Here is a 13,234-nt window from a genome sequence, read left to right as displayed (position 1 = left end):
GTTTCAATTTTAGCATCTGATGGTCTTCCATTGAACTGGGATTTGTTTCATCTGGCACCGTTTACTGTATAAATATATCCAGTAAATAACTATCTACATATTTTGTGAATGAGTGAAGAGCTGAAGTCTAATTTAAATTAAAAAATAATAATCTTTCTCAACGTGGCGAGTCTTGTGTTCCTGTCCCTGGGTTTGAACTTTTCATAGCAATATCACATTCCCACAGATCTTATTCTGGCGAGGGTTTGAGTTCCTGCAGTAAACATTTCCTCTGCGATACTCCTTTTGCACCAAACAACCCCCAAAACAACTTTATAGTTTGAAAAGTCCATGTTAGATATAAATAGGAGGAAAAGTGGTTCTATCTCAATACTGGGTACAGGTCAGAAGAGGTATCACAGGCTGCTGGAACGGTTCTCCTCTGAGGAACGGAGGAAACGGTGTTGATCTAGAACGGTGACCCATCTGAGCCGTGGGTTTCTAGTTTCTAGTTTTCGTCTTCCTCAAATGACCCGTTAGCAGTTCCTGGTTCCATTAAACTGGATCAACGCAGATGGGCCAAAAGACCTTTCCTCGTCCTACATCCAAGTAAGCAAAAACCTTCAGAGATTTTCTTGGTTCTGTTCACACTAAATGCTGAATTATAAATATATGAATAAACAAACTGCTGATTTTTACACTAGAAAGGCTGCATATTCTGGTAAATAATCTGGAAAATTGACCCCCTAAAAACATTTATGAAACACCCTATGATAAAACCAGCTTCTCAAAAAAAGATAAATGAAAAAACTAGCACTGTGTTAAAAGTTTTATGCATTCAACCCTGTATCCTGTTGAATTTGTATTGAACTATTATAATAGCAATGCAATAATATTATATGTATTATTTTACAGCTGGAGTTAAAGTAAAAGGAAGAGAACATTTACATCTTTGGCTACTCTGGTAACAATTATTTATTAAGGTCCAAATTAAATACATTCATAGATAATATAAAGCATCAGAACACAATAAACAGACAGAAGAATGCTTTTAAGTCATCTCTATTTTTATGAAATACTTCACAAATATACAACTTAAAATGTACATGTGTTGACAACAGAAAAAAAAGTACTAAACATGAATCACTATCTAAACTCCTGCGACTGCTGCAGCTCCGAGTGAGTTGGGCTCCGTGCTGTGGATATTCACAATCAAATACATCTCAAAAAGTCAAAGGTAAGCCTTGTCGATTGACAGACAGAATGCAGAAAGGAAAAGAGGAGAGGCATCTTTGTTCTGAATGAGGGGCTGCTACTGGCGCGACTCATTCCAATGAGCAATTCTGAGAAGACTGTGAGCTTTTGAACTGAATTTCCTGCAGTTCAAGGTCAGTGACCACGACGCTTCACGATCCCGTCAGCGAGATCTGACTTCTGTTCAATCCATCCAGGACTCATTATTTGCCACTGATTTCAAACAGAAAACCTTTTATACCTGGCAAGCAGTTCTGGTTCTGCTGCCCGATCCCAAGAGATCGCTTTCATTTTGGATAGAGATGCGTGTGAGCAAAAGCAACTCTGTCTGCATCGTCGTCCAGGGGGAGTTTCAACACAGCACTCTTAACACGTTCAAACCCACGGCCCCCAGCGCCGGGCCTGTGAGTAACACTGAATATGGGAGACGTGCAAATCAATCTTCTTCACTGGCTTCCAAAGGCAAATTAGATATTGAAATGCTCTCAAAACTAATGTGCAGCTTTTAACAGCCGTATCGCTTGAGGTCACAAAGCAGTGATGGGTTTGAACACATGTCAATTAAACGCAAAGACGTCTAGTGGTCTAGTATGAATTCAGCATCACTTTAAACTCCCAAAGAGCAAACAATGAGATTTACAATGAAATCTTGGTTTATTACTATTATTATTATTATTATTATTATTATTATTATTTTGTTCTACAAATGCAGTTTTAGCACAGTTGTAAATATTCTGACTAATAATAAAAAGCTTTTCATAAACCTTGAAACATGAATTGTTAGATTGCTTATTTTCCTTCCAACAGATTGCTAACTTGAGGTTCGTGAGATCGATACCGTATATATTTGTACACTGTGGCTCGTTTATAAGGAACAAAAGCATTGCTCATAGAAATACCCGTCAGTTAATATCTCCTGCTACCCACAAAACAAATATGAATGCCACTGCATAAAAACTTAATTACACAATAAATAAAAAAAGTGATTGAATGTAGTTTCTTTATAATAATATTTAAAAAATAAAAATAAAAAGTTTGTCTTGATAACTTCAATCAGACCAAGAGTGCAAATAATCGATTTGTGCGATGATGGGATGTCTATGCATTTTCAGCTCTTGAGGACAAAGCTTTGATTTGCCTTTGAAGTCGAAAGCTTAATCGAGCAACAGCTACAACACAACCGCCCCTCTGCCCCGACACAAGTTTTAAGCGGGTCCCTGCCAGTTGCAGTCCATCCCTTGCGTGTCAGATTGGCCCCAGTAGTTCATGTGATCTACTTCCAACAGCCACCCTTCCTTCGATTGAAGAGATTGTGTGACATCAAAATAAAAACAGGAAAGCTACACTTGCTGCAATAAATATGACTTAGTAGTACGAGTCGTCTCTGGTTCCTGCCCCCAAAAGCACAGGTGTCAAAAGCATGTATAACTCAGGGAGATTTATTACAGAAATCGGAAGCATAATAGTGATGTAAAAGTTACCCTCTTACCCCGAGGTTAAAGTGGAGGCAGATGAAACAGGTACAGCAGGGTAACTGTGCATGTCGAGAGAGTGTCTGTTTACAATGGCCTGGTCACCGAGAGAGGAAGGAAAAGTGATTGTTAAAGAGAACTGGCTCTCAAATCCACAAAAAAACTAAAGCCTGCCTTGTTACATCATTCCCATTCACATACAGAGCCGTCTTTATGAAGCGCTATTTTTATTCACTGTTGGAAAGATAACTAATGGTCAATTAGGCAAAGTGGTAAAGAATAATGTAAAAGCCATGGCTCTGTGACTGTCCCCTGCGCAGCGGCCGCTCTGCGTGTTCGTGCACTCGCCCCGCGCAGAAGCACCACAACGCATCTCGATGGGTCGGAGCGGCGAGACAGACGAGCAGACGGGAGACAGAGAGGAATGCGCCGCGGCAGAGACGGAGGAGCTGAAACCGCCGGCGAGACTCGACACCCTCAGGGCGGGCGGCGCACACGGAGGCAGGGCCTGTGTCAGGGCGGGGGTGTCCTGGGGCTCGACGTGTCTGGGGTGTGAAACTCTGGGGTGAAGCGGGTCTGACTCCGGGTGCTGGCCGCCGTCGGGGGGCGGCATCTACGGGGGACAGAAATCGGCGAAGTACGGGTGCTGCAGGGCCTCCTCGGCGGAGATCCGCTGCACCGGATTGCACTTCAGCAGATTCTGTTGACCGAACACAAGCATGGAGTTACGGACAGAGTGGAAAAGAGATGCTACATGAACAAACGTGTTGTTTAAAAAAGAAACGCAGAGTTTACTGTATAAAACACAAGTCAGTCATGTGACACAGTGCTGCTTTATAGGCACAGATGTATAGGAGAGACACATGAAGAATCCACTGTAGAATAATTCAGTATTGAGCTATAGGTGTCAGTGCATGACTAGACTTATTTGAAAGCCACTCTGCCTGTGTTGACATGTTTGCAGCGGCTGGTAATGTAGGAAACGCACAGCGGCCATTATTTACATTCATATACCACCGGTCATTAATACAAACATGTATGCACAGTGTCGGGGACTGAACACATGTGAGACTCGTTCTCTATCTTGGGGACACGTACCTGTAAGAGGTCCCGGCCTGTGGCACTGAGCTTTGGAACGACATTCACCAGTGAGGTGGTAGCAGGATACATTGGGTAGGGCTGGAAGAGAAGGCATTGCTGTGAGTTCACACTTTCTTTATCCGTTATTTATATAAAGGTAAATATAAGACTAAGACTAGGAGGCTCGTGGGCAATGATGTGGGTGCAGAAACCCAAGCACCCCTCAAGAAATATCTTTATGGAGCTCTTTAATAAAAAAATATGAATAGAAAAACTTGACACTGGCTATCAAAATATTTTTTCTAACATTAGATTCTTCAAATATAAAAAAGCACAAGGCTTTAAGTGGAAATTCAGGTCAATAAGGATTGTGTGAACTGAGAAAATCACGTACCGAGTTGATCTCTTAACTAGGGTGTAAACAAAGCATCGTACCTTGTAATCGGGAAGTTTGGTCATTGTCGGCCATTGCTCCTCTGTCGGCGTCCCTAACAATGTGATCACATTCAGGAAAACCGGTCTTATTCTGGGTGGAAGTCTAATCCCATCAGCTACAGCCAACCATCTGTTAAACTATGATACGACACACCTGAAAGTGCTACAAACATCTATAAGTGGAGCTTTTTTCAAATTAACAGCTAAACATACTGATAACTGTTAGTTATCAGGCTTCTGAACTGTGCAAAGGATATCGGAAAATCCTCTTGAGCTGGTCGTCCACATCGTTCCCAGGAAACAACGGCCGTCCAGCGTTGGCCAACTCTGAGAGACAGACAGACAAACCTCTATAGTATCTACTTATGGGCTTTTAGCAGCAGGGTTCCTCATCTCCAAAGGAACCCTAATAAGAAATAAGTGTCGGTTAAAACTAAACCCCTACAAGAATATTCTCAGTTGACATTTCATCACTCAGATGGTAGAGCATCGATATAAAGGATACAGATATTCAGCTACTCTACATAACAAGTCTGATTTATTTAACGCCTTAAAAAAGATGGAGTGGTTGTATTTACAGTGGGGGAAAAAAGTATTTGATCCCCTGCTGATTTTGTACGTTTGCCCACTGACAAAGAAATGATCAGTCTATAATTTTAATGGTAGGTGTATTTTAACAGTGAGAGACAGAATAACAACAACAAAATCCAGAAAAACGCATTTCAAAAAAGTTATAAATTGATTTGCATGTTAATGAGGAAAATATGTATTTGACCCCTTCAACTTAGTACTTGGTGGCAAAACCCTTGTTGGCAATCACAGAGGTCAGACGTTTCTTGTAGTTGGCCACCAGGTTTGCACACATCTCAGGAGGGATTTTGTCCCACTCCTCTTTGCAGATCCTCTCCAAGTCATTAAAGGTTTCGAGGCTGACATTTGGCAACTTGAACCTTCAGCTCCCTCCACAGATTTTCTATGGGATTAAGGTCTGGAGGCTGGCTAGGCCACTCCAGGACCTTAATGTGCTTCTTCTTGAGCCACTCCTTTGTTGCCTTGGCTGTGTGTTTTGGGTCATTGTCATGCTGGAATACCCATCCACAACCCATTTTCAATGCCCTGGCTGAGGGAAGGAGGTTCTCACCCAAGATTTGACGGTACATGGCCCCGTCCATCGTCCCTTTGATGCGGTGCAGTTGTCCTGTCCCCTTAGCAGAAAAACACCCCCAAAGCATAATGTTTCCACCTCCATGTTTGACGGTGGGGATGGTGTTCTTGGGGTCATTCCTCCTCCTCCAAACATGGCGAGTTGAGTTGATGCCAAAGAGCTCGATTTTGGTCTCATCTGACCACAACACTTTCACCCAGTTCTCCTCTGAATCATTCAGATGTTCATTGGCAAACTTCAGACGGGCCTGTACATGTGCTTTCTTGAGCAGGGGGGCCTTGCGGGCGCTGCAGGATTTCAGTCCTTCACGGCGTAGTGTGTTACCAATTGTTTTCTTGGTGACTATGGTCCCAGCTGCCTTGAGATCATTAACAAGATCCTCCCGTGTAGTTCTGGGCTGATTCCTCACCATTCTAATGATCATTGAAACTCCATGAGGTGAGATCTTGCATGGAGCCCCAGACTGAGGGAGACTGACAGTCATTTTGTGTTTCTTCCATTTGCGAATAATCGCACCAACTGTTGTCACCTTCTCACCAAGCTGCTTGGCGATGGTCTTGTAGCCCATTCCAGCCTTGTGTAGGTCTACAATCTTGTCCCTGACATCCTTGGACAGCTCTTTGGTCTTGGCCATGGTGGAGAGTTTGGAATCTGATTGATTGATTGCTTCTGAGGACAGGTGTCTTTTATACAGGTAACGGGCTGAGATTAGGAGCACTCCCTTTAAGAGAGTCTCAGCTCGTTACCTGTCAAAAAGACACCTGGGAGCCAGAAATCTTGCTGATTGATAGGGGATCAAATACTTATTTCCCTCATTAACATGCAAATCAATGTATAACTTTTTTGAAATACGTTTTTCTGGATTTTTTGCTGTTATTCTGTCTCTCACTGTTAAAATACATCTACCATTAAAATTATAGACTGATAATTTCTTTGTCAGTGGGCAAATGAACAAAATCAGCAGGGGATCAAATACTTTTTTCCCCCTCACTGTATATCAACCAGTCCTATACCAGCATGATAAACCGCAGAGCATCGAGTAGCTGAAAACATATGCAGTGCTGTACCTAGAGCTGCCTCTTTCAATCACATAAAACATACGAATCTGAGAGTCTTGACCTCCAATAACAAATCAAAGTTGTTCTTTTCAGCATTTACTGGTTTACGCAACACCACAAACACATTACAGACTGCCCAGATAGACCGACTGTCCATTTCGCTGCTGGCTCTATAAAGCATAGGCCTCATCATTACAGCTTCCAACTGTAACACATGCCACTTAAATATATACGAGACGGAAAAGAGAAACAGCATTATATGGAAATGGTGCCTTCTCTCCAGGCTGCACTGATCATCCACCTGCAAATATGCATCCTGCCGACCACATGTCAATGGAGGTAGAGTACAGCTTCGCCCCGAACAGCACATCGGGGGGGCGGTACCACAACGTCACCACCTGCAGGACAGGAAGACAGCCGCTCTCAGTGAGGGCCACTACAGCCAGGCCAGGATTTCAGATTCTTATACAGCACTGACGAAAGAGAAACTCTGGGCAAAACGAACATGAAATAGATGCCACTAACAAATTAAAGTTCGCCTCTTATGAACCACTGCAGTGAGTAGAAATTATTCTTCAGGAGGTTAAATACAAAGTATCACAACTGGGAAGTAACAGGTATTACACTGGTGCAAAATACTTTTTCAGTGAAAGTCAGTAAAATGTGTTATTTGTTGAGTGTTTTCAATAATCATTCAGTTCGTTTCTTATCATAAAGCACAGTGTTGTTGAATACCTCGGCTGAGTAACACCTGACTGGAATCCCAAACGCCCGAGCCAAGCCAAAATCAGCCAGTTTCAGCTCTCCGTTCTGAAAGAGACAAAACATCAGAGAAGGCTGTATAAAAAGAAGTCCAAAAGAAAGTGTGACCTATGAATAGTGTTTCATTTTTTATATTTCTATGAATAATTATGGCAAATGTACATTTATTCTATTTGGCTGATATGAAACTGCCATTCCAGCCCGGTGCTTCTCTTTGGCCCATTTCTGTTCTTCTTCCCCAAACCCTCGACTCACCCTGTTGATGAGCAGGTTCTGTGGCTTGAGGTCGCGATGCAGCACGTTGCGGCTGTGACAGAACGCCAACCCTTTCAAGAGCTGGTACATGAAGGACTGCAGGGAGAGACAACAGGAGAGAGAGAGACTGAGCCCAACGCGTCGAGGTCCTCAACGCCACATCGCAATGTTCCTCAAAGCCCAGGGCAGGACCAGAACCAAACTTCAACCGCCCACGAATCCTAATTCACCCACTAGCACTCTGTCCCATTTGGATTTAGAAGTAGTGGAAAGTTTGCTCACCTTAACGGTCTCGGGGTCTAAGTCACCATTGCAGCTATCAAAATACTTCTTCAGGTCCTGGAAAAACATCAAACACAACATTACTATTGTTGTTGTTAATAATAATAATAATAATACATTTACTAAGATTTGAACCACAGCCTGCAAGTTAAAGGACGTTTAATATTCTCATTGCAGCGACACACAGCACTAATGACCGCTTGTGTTAATTAAACCCAGACAGAAACACTATGGTAACAATCTTACATTATTACAATAATCGGCATCATTTGTTAATTGTAAACATTAAGTGCTTGTATGCTATATATAAGTTATAGGTTATCATTTTAATCCTAATAAGTATCACTGTACATTCACATTATAAAGGCTTTTGATCTGAACTCTTCTGTGTATAAGTCGATTTTTCCTTTTTGTATTTATTTATTTTAAAATGTAGCCCTTCCCTAGTTTGGCATCAAAAATGGCAAATCATTTGCACTGGCCACTGTGACTGTCCTCCATGCATTTAATTATGAATTTGTCATGACCAGCATGCAGGTTGCACAGTGACTTCAGAGAGCAGAGGGCGTAGATTTGCTCTGCTCCGGGAGTCTCACCTGGTCGCAGTACTCGAACACTAAGGTTAACTTCTTATCACTGTGCAGGACATCGTGCAACCTACAAGGGTGGCAGAAAGATTATTAATGTTGTTTACTTTCCCCTTCTCACCCTCTTATCCTTTGTATTTAAATTATTACTGCCATAGCGGAATAGTTCAGATAAACACAAAGACAATAAGACCCTGAATATATATACTCTCTTCAAAATAACAGATAACAGCTCTTATGCAATAGCCTAATTCAGATCTGAGCTGGAATAAAAACACTGTGGTTCTCTGCATTCAGAGCTGCAGACACTTTCATTAAATGCAACTCAGGCTGAACAGACATCATAGTGTATAAAAACAACACACTTACAGTTAATTAATCACTGAAGAGACTCTGGGCACAAGACACTTACCTGACTATATTTTTATGTTTTAGTTCTTTCAAAAGACAGATTTCCCGCAATGCTGAACTCGGTACACCCTGGAATATCGGAAAAAATAAAATAAAGTGAAAATCGACAACCAGTGTTTCAAAGGACTCCACTGCGCACACAACTCCTTCCAGCTACACTTTGGACATTGGTGTGAAATGTCACCGTTGCATTTTCCAGATCAAAAATGCATACGCAATAGTCGATAATTACAGTGAGTTATGTTCAGGAAGAAATTACACAGATAACGATAGGTTGCGAATGCGACCCCGGTTATCTCAAAAAGGAACCACTGCCCAAGGGGAGGGGTTTCTGCGCAGGAACCCGATTGAAACGTCACTCTATCAAAGCTGCCATTGGCCCCTGCGCTCGTCACTCAGAACAGGTCCCTTCCACTTCCTGTTCTATAAAACGTGACGTCAGCGCAGGTTTGTCCTCTTTTGCCGGGAGCCAGGACTCCCACGCGACCTTGCAACCCTTGGGCAATGCTTCCTTTTTCAGATAACCGGGGTTGCATACGCAACCAATTGTTATCTTTCAAGTTGGAAGCACTACCCAAGGGGGAGGGGTCACTGTATAACAAAACCGCCGCAAGGGAGGAGGCAGCAAGCTGATAACGGAGCCTGCCCCGAGGCGACCGCTAGGGGCCTCGGTAACACAACTCCAGACAGTAATCCCAGGTGCCCCATAGGGCCACCCAGGAGCAAGGACCGCAGTCACGCTGTTACCACGAACTGTCTAGCATTAGCATATACAAAGCGGGGCTACAGAGGTCAACTCTTATGCCACCGGCTTACAGTAGCAAGGCCGGCCGTAATCTATTTGCACAATATGTGGCACGGGCAATCAAGCAACTTGTGCGCCCTCCACGCATTATCATGGCAGTGGACCCCTGATCCAACAGGAGCAGGGCCACAGACCCACTGAAAAAAACATAATACACTGTCAGCTAGTCAACAGAGTAGCCGAGCTGAAAACAACAATATACAGTTAGGTGCATAAATATTTGGACAGTGACACAACTGTCATAATTTTGGCTCTGTACACCACCACAATGGATTTGAAAGGAAAGTGTAGACTTTCATCTTTAATTCAAAGGTAGTTACATGCAAATTGGGTGAACGCTGTAGGAATTGCACCCATTTTTATATGTGGTCCCCCCAGTTTTAGGGGCTCAAAAGTATTTGGACAAACTAACATAATCATGAATTAAATTGTGAGTTTCAATACTTGGTTGCAAATCCTTTGCAGTCAATGACTGCCTGAAGTCTGGAACCCATAGACATCACCAGATGCTGGGTTCCTTCCCTGGTGATGCTGCCAGGCCTGCACTGCAGCTGACTTTAATTCCTGCTTGTTCTTGGGGCATTTTGCCTTCAGTTTTGCCAAATCAGTTATTTTGTACATTCTTAAAAAGAAAGAACACACTGGTGAGCTCAGGAACACCAACAGCACCGTAAGACCACGGAAAACAACTGTGGTGAATGACAGAAGAATTCTTTCTCTGGTGGAGACAAACCCCTTCACAACAGTTGGCCAGATCAAGAACACCCTCCAGGAGGTAGGCGTATCTGTGTCAAAGTCAACAATCAAGAGAAGACTTCACCAGAGTAAATACAGAGGGTTTACCACAAGATGGAAACAGGAAATAGGAAGACCAGATTAGAGTTTGTCATTCAGACAGTCACAGATCACTTAATTTCAATCGGATTTCTTTGCAAATAGGCTTATCAAATAAGCTAACAATTAATCCTGTATATATTATTTGATGTTCTATCAAACACAGAGAAGTTCAGATGCAATTATGTAAAATTGGTGTGTATTAGTACACTGGAAACAGGGTTTTCCATCTTGACATTTTGAGCTCTCTACGGGTGTGTGTTGTTTCTACCAAAATGTGGATGGTCTTGTTTTGATCAGTAGACTGTCTGGTTCCAGAATATTTCTTAATTTTCAATATTTTCTGAGATTTTGTATTCCTACTCAGACCAAGTACCCCCCCCCCCCCCAAACATCGTTAGAAAGCTGAGTCTCAGCTTTCATGGGATACCAAACACTTGGCAAACAACACAACAGTGAAGAGTACACACAGGATTAAAGAGAAGCACATGGATTTGGTGCAAGAGGGGTTTGTCAGCTTAAAGGGTTAAATTTTGTTAAACCAAATAATTCCATTCTTTCTTTTTTGTCTCCAATTGTTTATTTGTTCTGTGCTTTAAGTTCAGTGTACATTAAGACATTAAACTGTGTACATTTCAATAAAAACTGGAAAAATTTAGGTGTTCTAAAACTTCTGACCGATAGTGTATGTCTGTTTTCAACCACGATTTGGAGATTCTCGATACCAATCCTTGGTAAAAAATACAGGTATTACAAACAAACACATAGCACTGCATACCTCGTCGTCGTCATCTAAGCGCACTCTTTTAAGAGCTACAATCTCATGGGTCTCTCTGTTTTTGGCTTTGAAGACTGTTCCATAAGTACCTGTGAGCAAAAGAGTGAGCAGGGGGTTATTACAGAGAACCGGCTTTCTCTTTGAGGGGAATACATCTCCACCCTGGTCATCTGTTCTTGCAAAGCATCCAACACAACAGTCAGTCAGCTTGTGTATCAGAGCAACAGCGTATACCTTGCAGATCAAATCGTCAATAAACAGTGACATCTGAACAGCTTTAATCAAAAATACACAAAGATGAACACTCGTCACTGAACTTGGCACTGCTGTGCTGTGAGGCACTGGTTCTCTTCCCTGGGCCTGGAGGAGACCCTGTGCTGCCGGGTTTTGTTCCAGCCGCGCTCTCGATTATATTATTGAGCCTTATATTGCATTGTTAGTTCAATTAAGGAATCAATTAAGTAATTCAAACCTAGGTTGGAACAAAAACCAGCAGGACACTGGGTCCCCAGCACCAGGGTTAGGAGCCACTGCATTACAGGACAGCTTTCAGACAGGAGAGGAAACCAGGATGTTTTAGTCACAACCCACAGAGACTTGCCAAAAGTCAATGTTTTAAAGAGCACCTTGCTATGCTAGAATGCAGCCTTGCGGATGTCTTTCTACAATAATGGTTGAAGTACACTTGCATAAGGGTGAGCCTGGCGAACAGTGAGGTACTGGCGCAATGTGCTGTGTATGGCAGCAATAGAGGTGCGATTAGTATAACCCTGGCCTTTGTGGTGCACACTGGTCCCATGGCAGTACAATGACAGTCCTTTGACTAATTTAAAACCTATATCAGACACATACAGAGGAAGGGCTTCAGCGTTTTAACTAGACCCACTGCCAATTAAAATCAGTCGGTTATTAAAATGCCTAAAATAGATCAAGTGGGCACGCATTTACTGGAAGCGCTACCTCGACGTCTCACACTGCAGATGTCGATCATCTGTAGCTATGCATGTACAAACACAATATTATATATATATATATATATACACATACATTGTTCAATGTCACTTTTAAATGCATATATTTTCTTCTAATACTCCTTCAACACACACACACACACACACACACACACACATTTTGTGTGTTGAAGTACTATCAGTGATAAAAAAATGCATTTAAAAGTGACACATATTGAACAAAACTTGGGTCGAAAATATATAAAAGCACGTCAAATTACGTGTTTTTAATGCTCTCTCTTAAAAACACAAACACTAAACATATACGCGAAATGTGGAATAAACATGCAGAGACTACAGATTTACGGGGGTATTTACATGTTTTGCTTTCTGCAAAGCCGGCAGAATGACAAACCTAAAGACAGACCGGCTCTTCAAGCCCGCCGCAGTAAAGCGGTTAAACAACGTCCAGCTGCTATTCTTACAGAAAATAACCAATATCAACCACTCAGAGCAGATACACAATAACACACAACCCAATGCGGCAACGCGGTCCCAGTGTTGCTTCATTCATTCTTCTCCACACCCGGGACACACACCCTCTGCACAACCGAAAACAACGCTAGATGCGTTTGCTCGCAAAGCCGCGGGCTCGGCCCCTTTTCGGCGTCATTCCTACTCGAGGGCCGAGGCTTCTGCGGGTAACAGGCCGGAGCTTTAAATACACTGGGTGCTCGGAGGATTAACTGCATCCCTTCCGACACACAACAGCGACATCAACACGCAGCCCAATGGCTTACACGTTCACGCTCACCTTCCCCGATCTTCTCCAGCTTCTCATATTTCTGCATGTTGTGCCTCAAATATGTATGTATGTGTGTGTGTGTTGTCTTCTACCCCAGATGAATTTTAAGGGAGGCTTTTGCAATAAATCCTGCCCGTCCGAGGACAACACATTGAGACCTCTATGGGAAGAGAAGCGAACTGCATCCAAACACAGTCATCTGTCATCATCATCATCATCATCATCACAGGGCTGTGACAGACAACACGATGACAATGAACTGACAACCCATTACTTCATTCACAATTACAATCTTTGGATGGTCATTTTCCATTTCTTAAAA

The 13,234-nt window shown here is 42.6% G+C and overlaps 1 protein-coding gene across 1 annotated transcript; it reads right to left on the bottom strand.

Moving 5' to 3' along the window:
* Positions 1-1,025: 1,025 nt before the first annotated feature.
* cdk5 (cyclin dependent kinase 5) lies at positions 1,026-13,075 on the bottom strand. The gene is made up of 12 exons (XM_066717438.1): positions 12,922-13,075; positions 11,158-11,246; positions 8,742-8,809; positions 8,339-8,399; positions 7,743-7,799; positions 7,461-7,556; positions 7,179-7,253; positions 6,745-6,841; positions 4,478-4,547; positions 4,221-4,281; positions 3,804-3,884; positions 1,026-3,405 (listed from the first exon to the last, which is right to left on the bottom strand). Exons 1-12 carry the CDS (start codon positions 12,956-12,958, stop codon positions 3,319-3,321), a joined length of 879 nt encoding a protein of 292 aa, XP_066573535.1. The 5' UTR covers positions 12,959-13,075; the 3' UTR covers positions 1,026-3,318.
* Positions 13,076-13,234: the final 159 nt, after the last annotated feature.

The sequence above is a fragment of the Amia ocellicauda genome, chromosome 2 (genome assembly GCF_036373705.1).
Source record: "Amia ocellicauda isolate fAmiCal2 chromosome 2, fAmiCal2.hap1, whole genome shotgun sequence".
Taxonomy (NCBI): domain Eukaryota; kingdom Metazoa; phylum Chordata; class Actinopteri; order Amiiformes; family Amiidae; genus Amia; species Amia ocellicauda.
The sequence above is the reverse complement of the archived record's forward strand: the minus strand, read 5'-3'. Positions and strand labels throughout refer to the sequence as shown.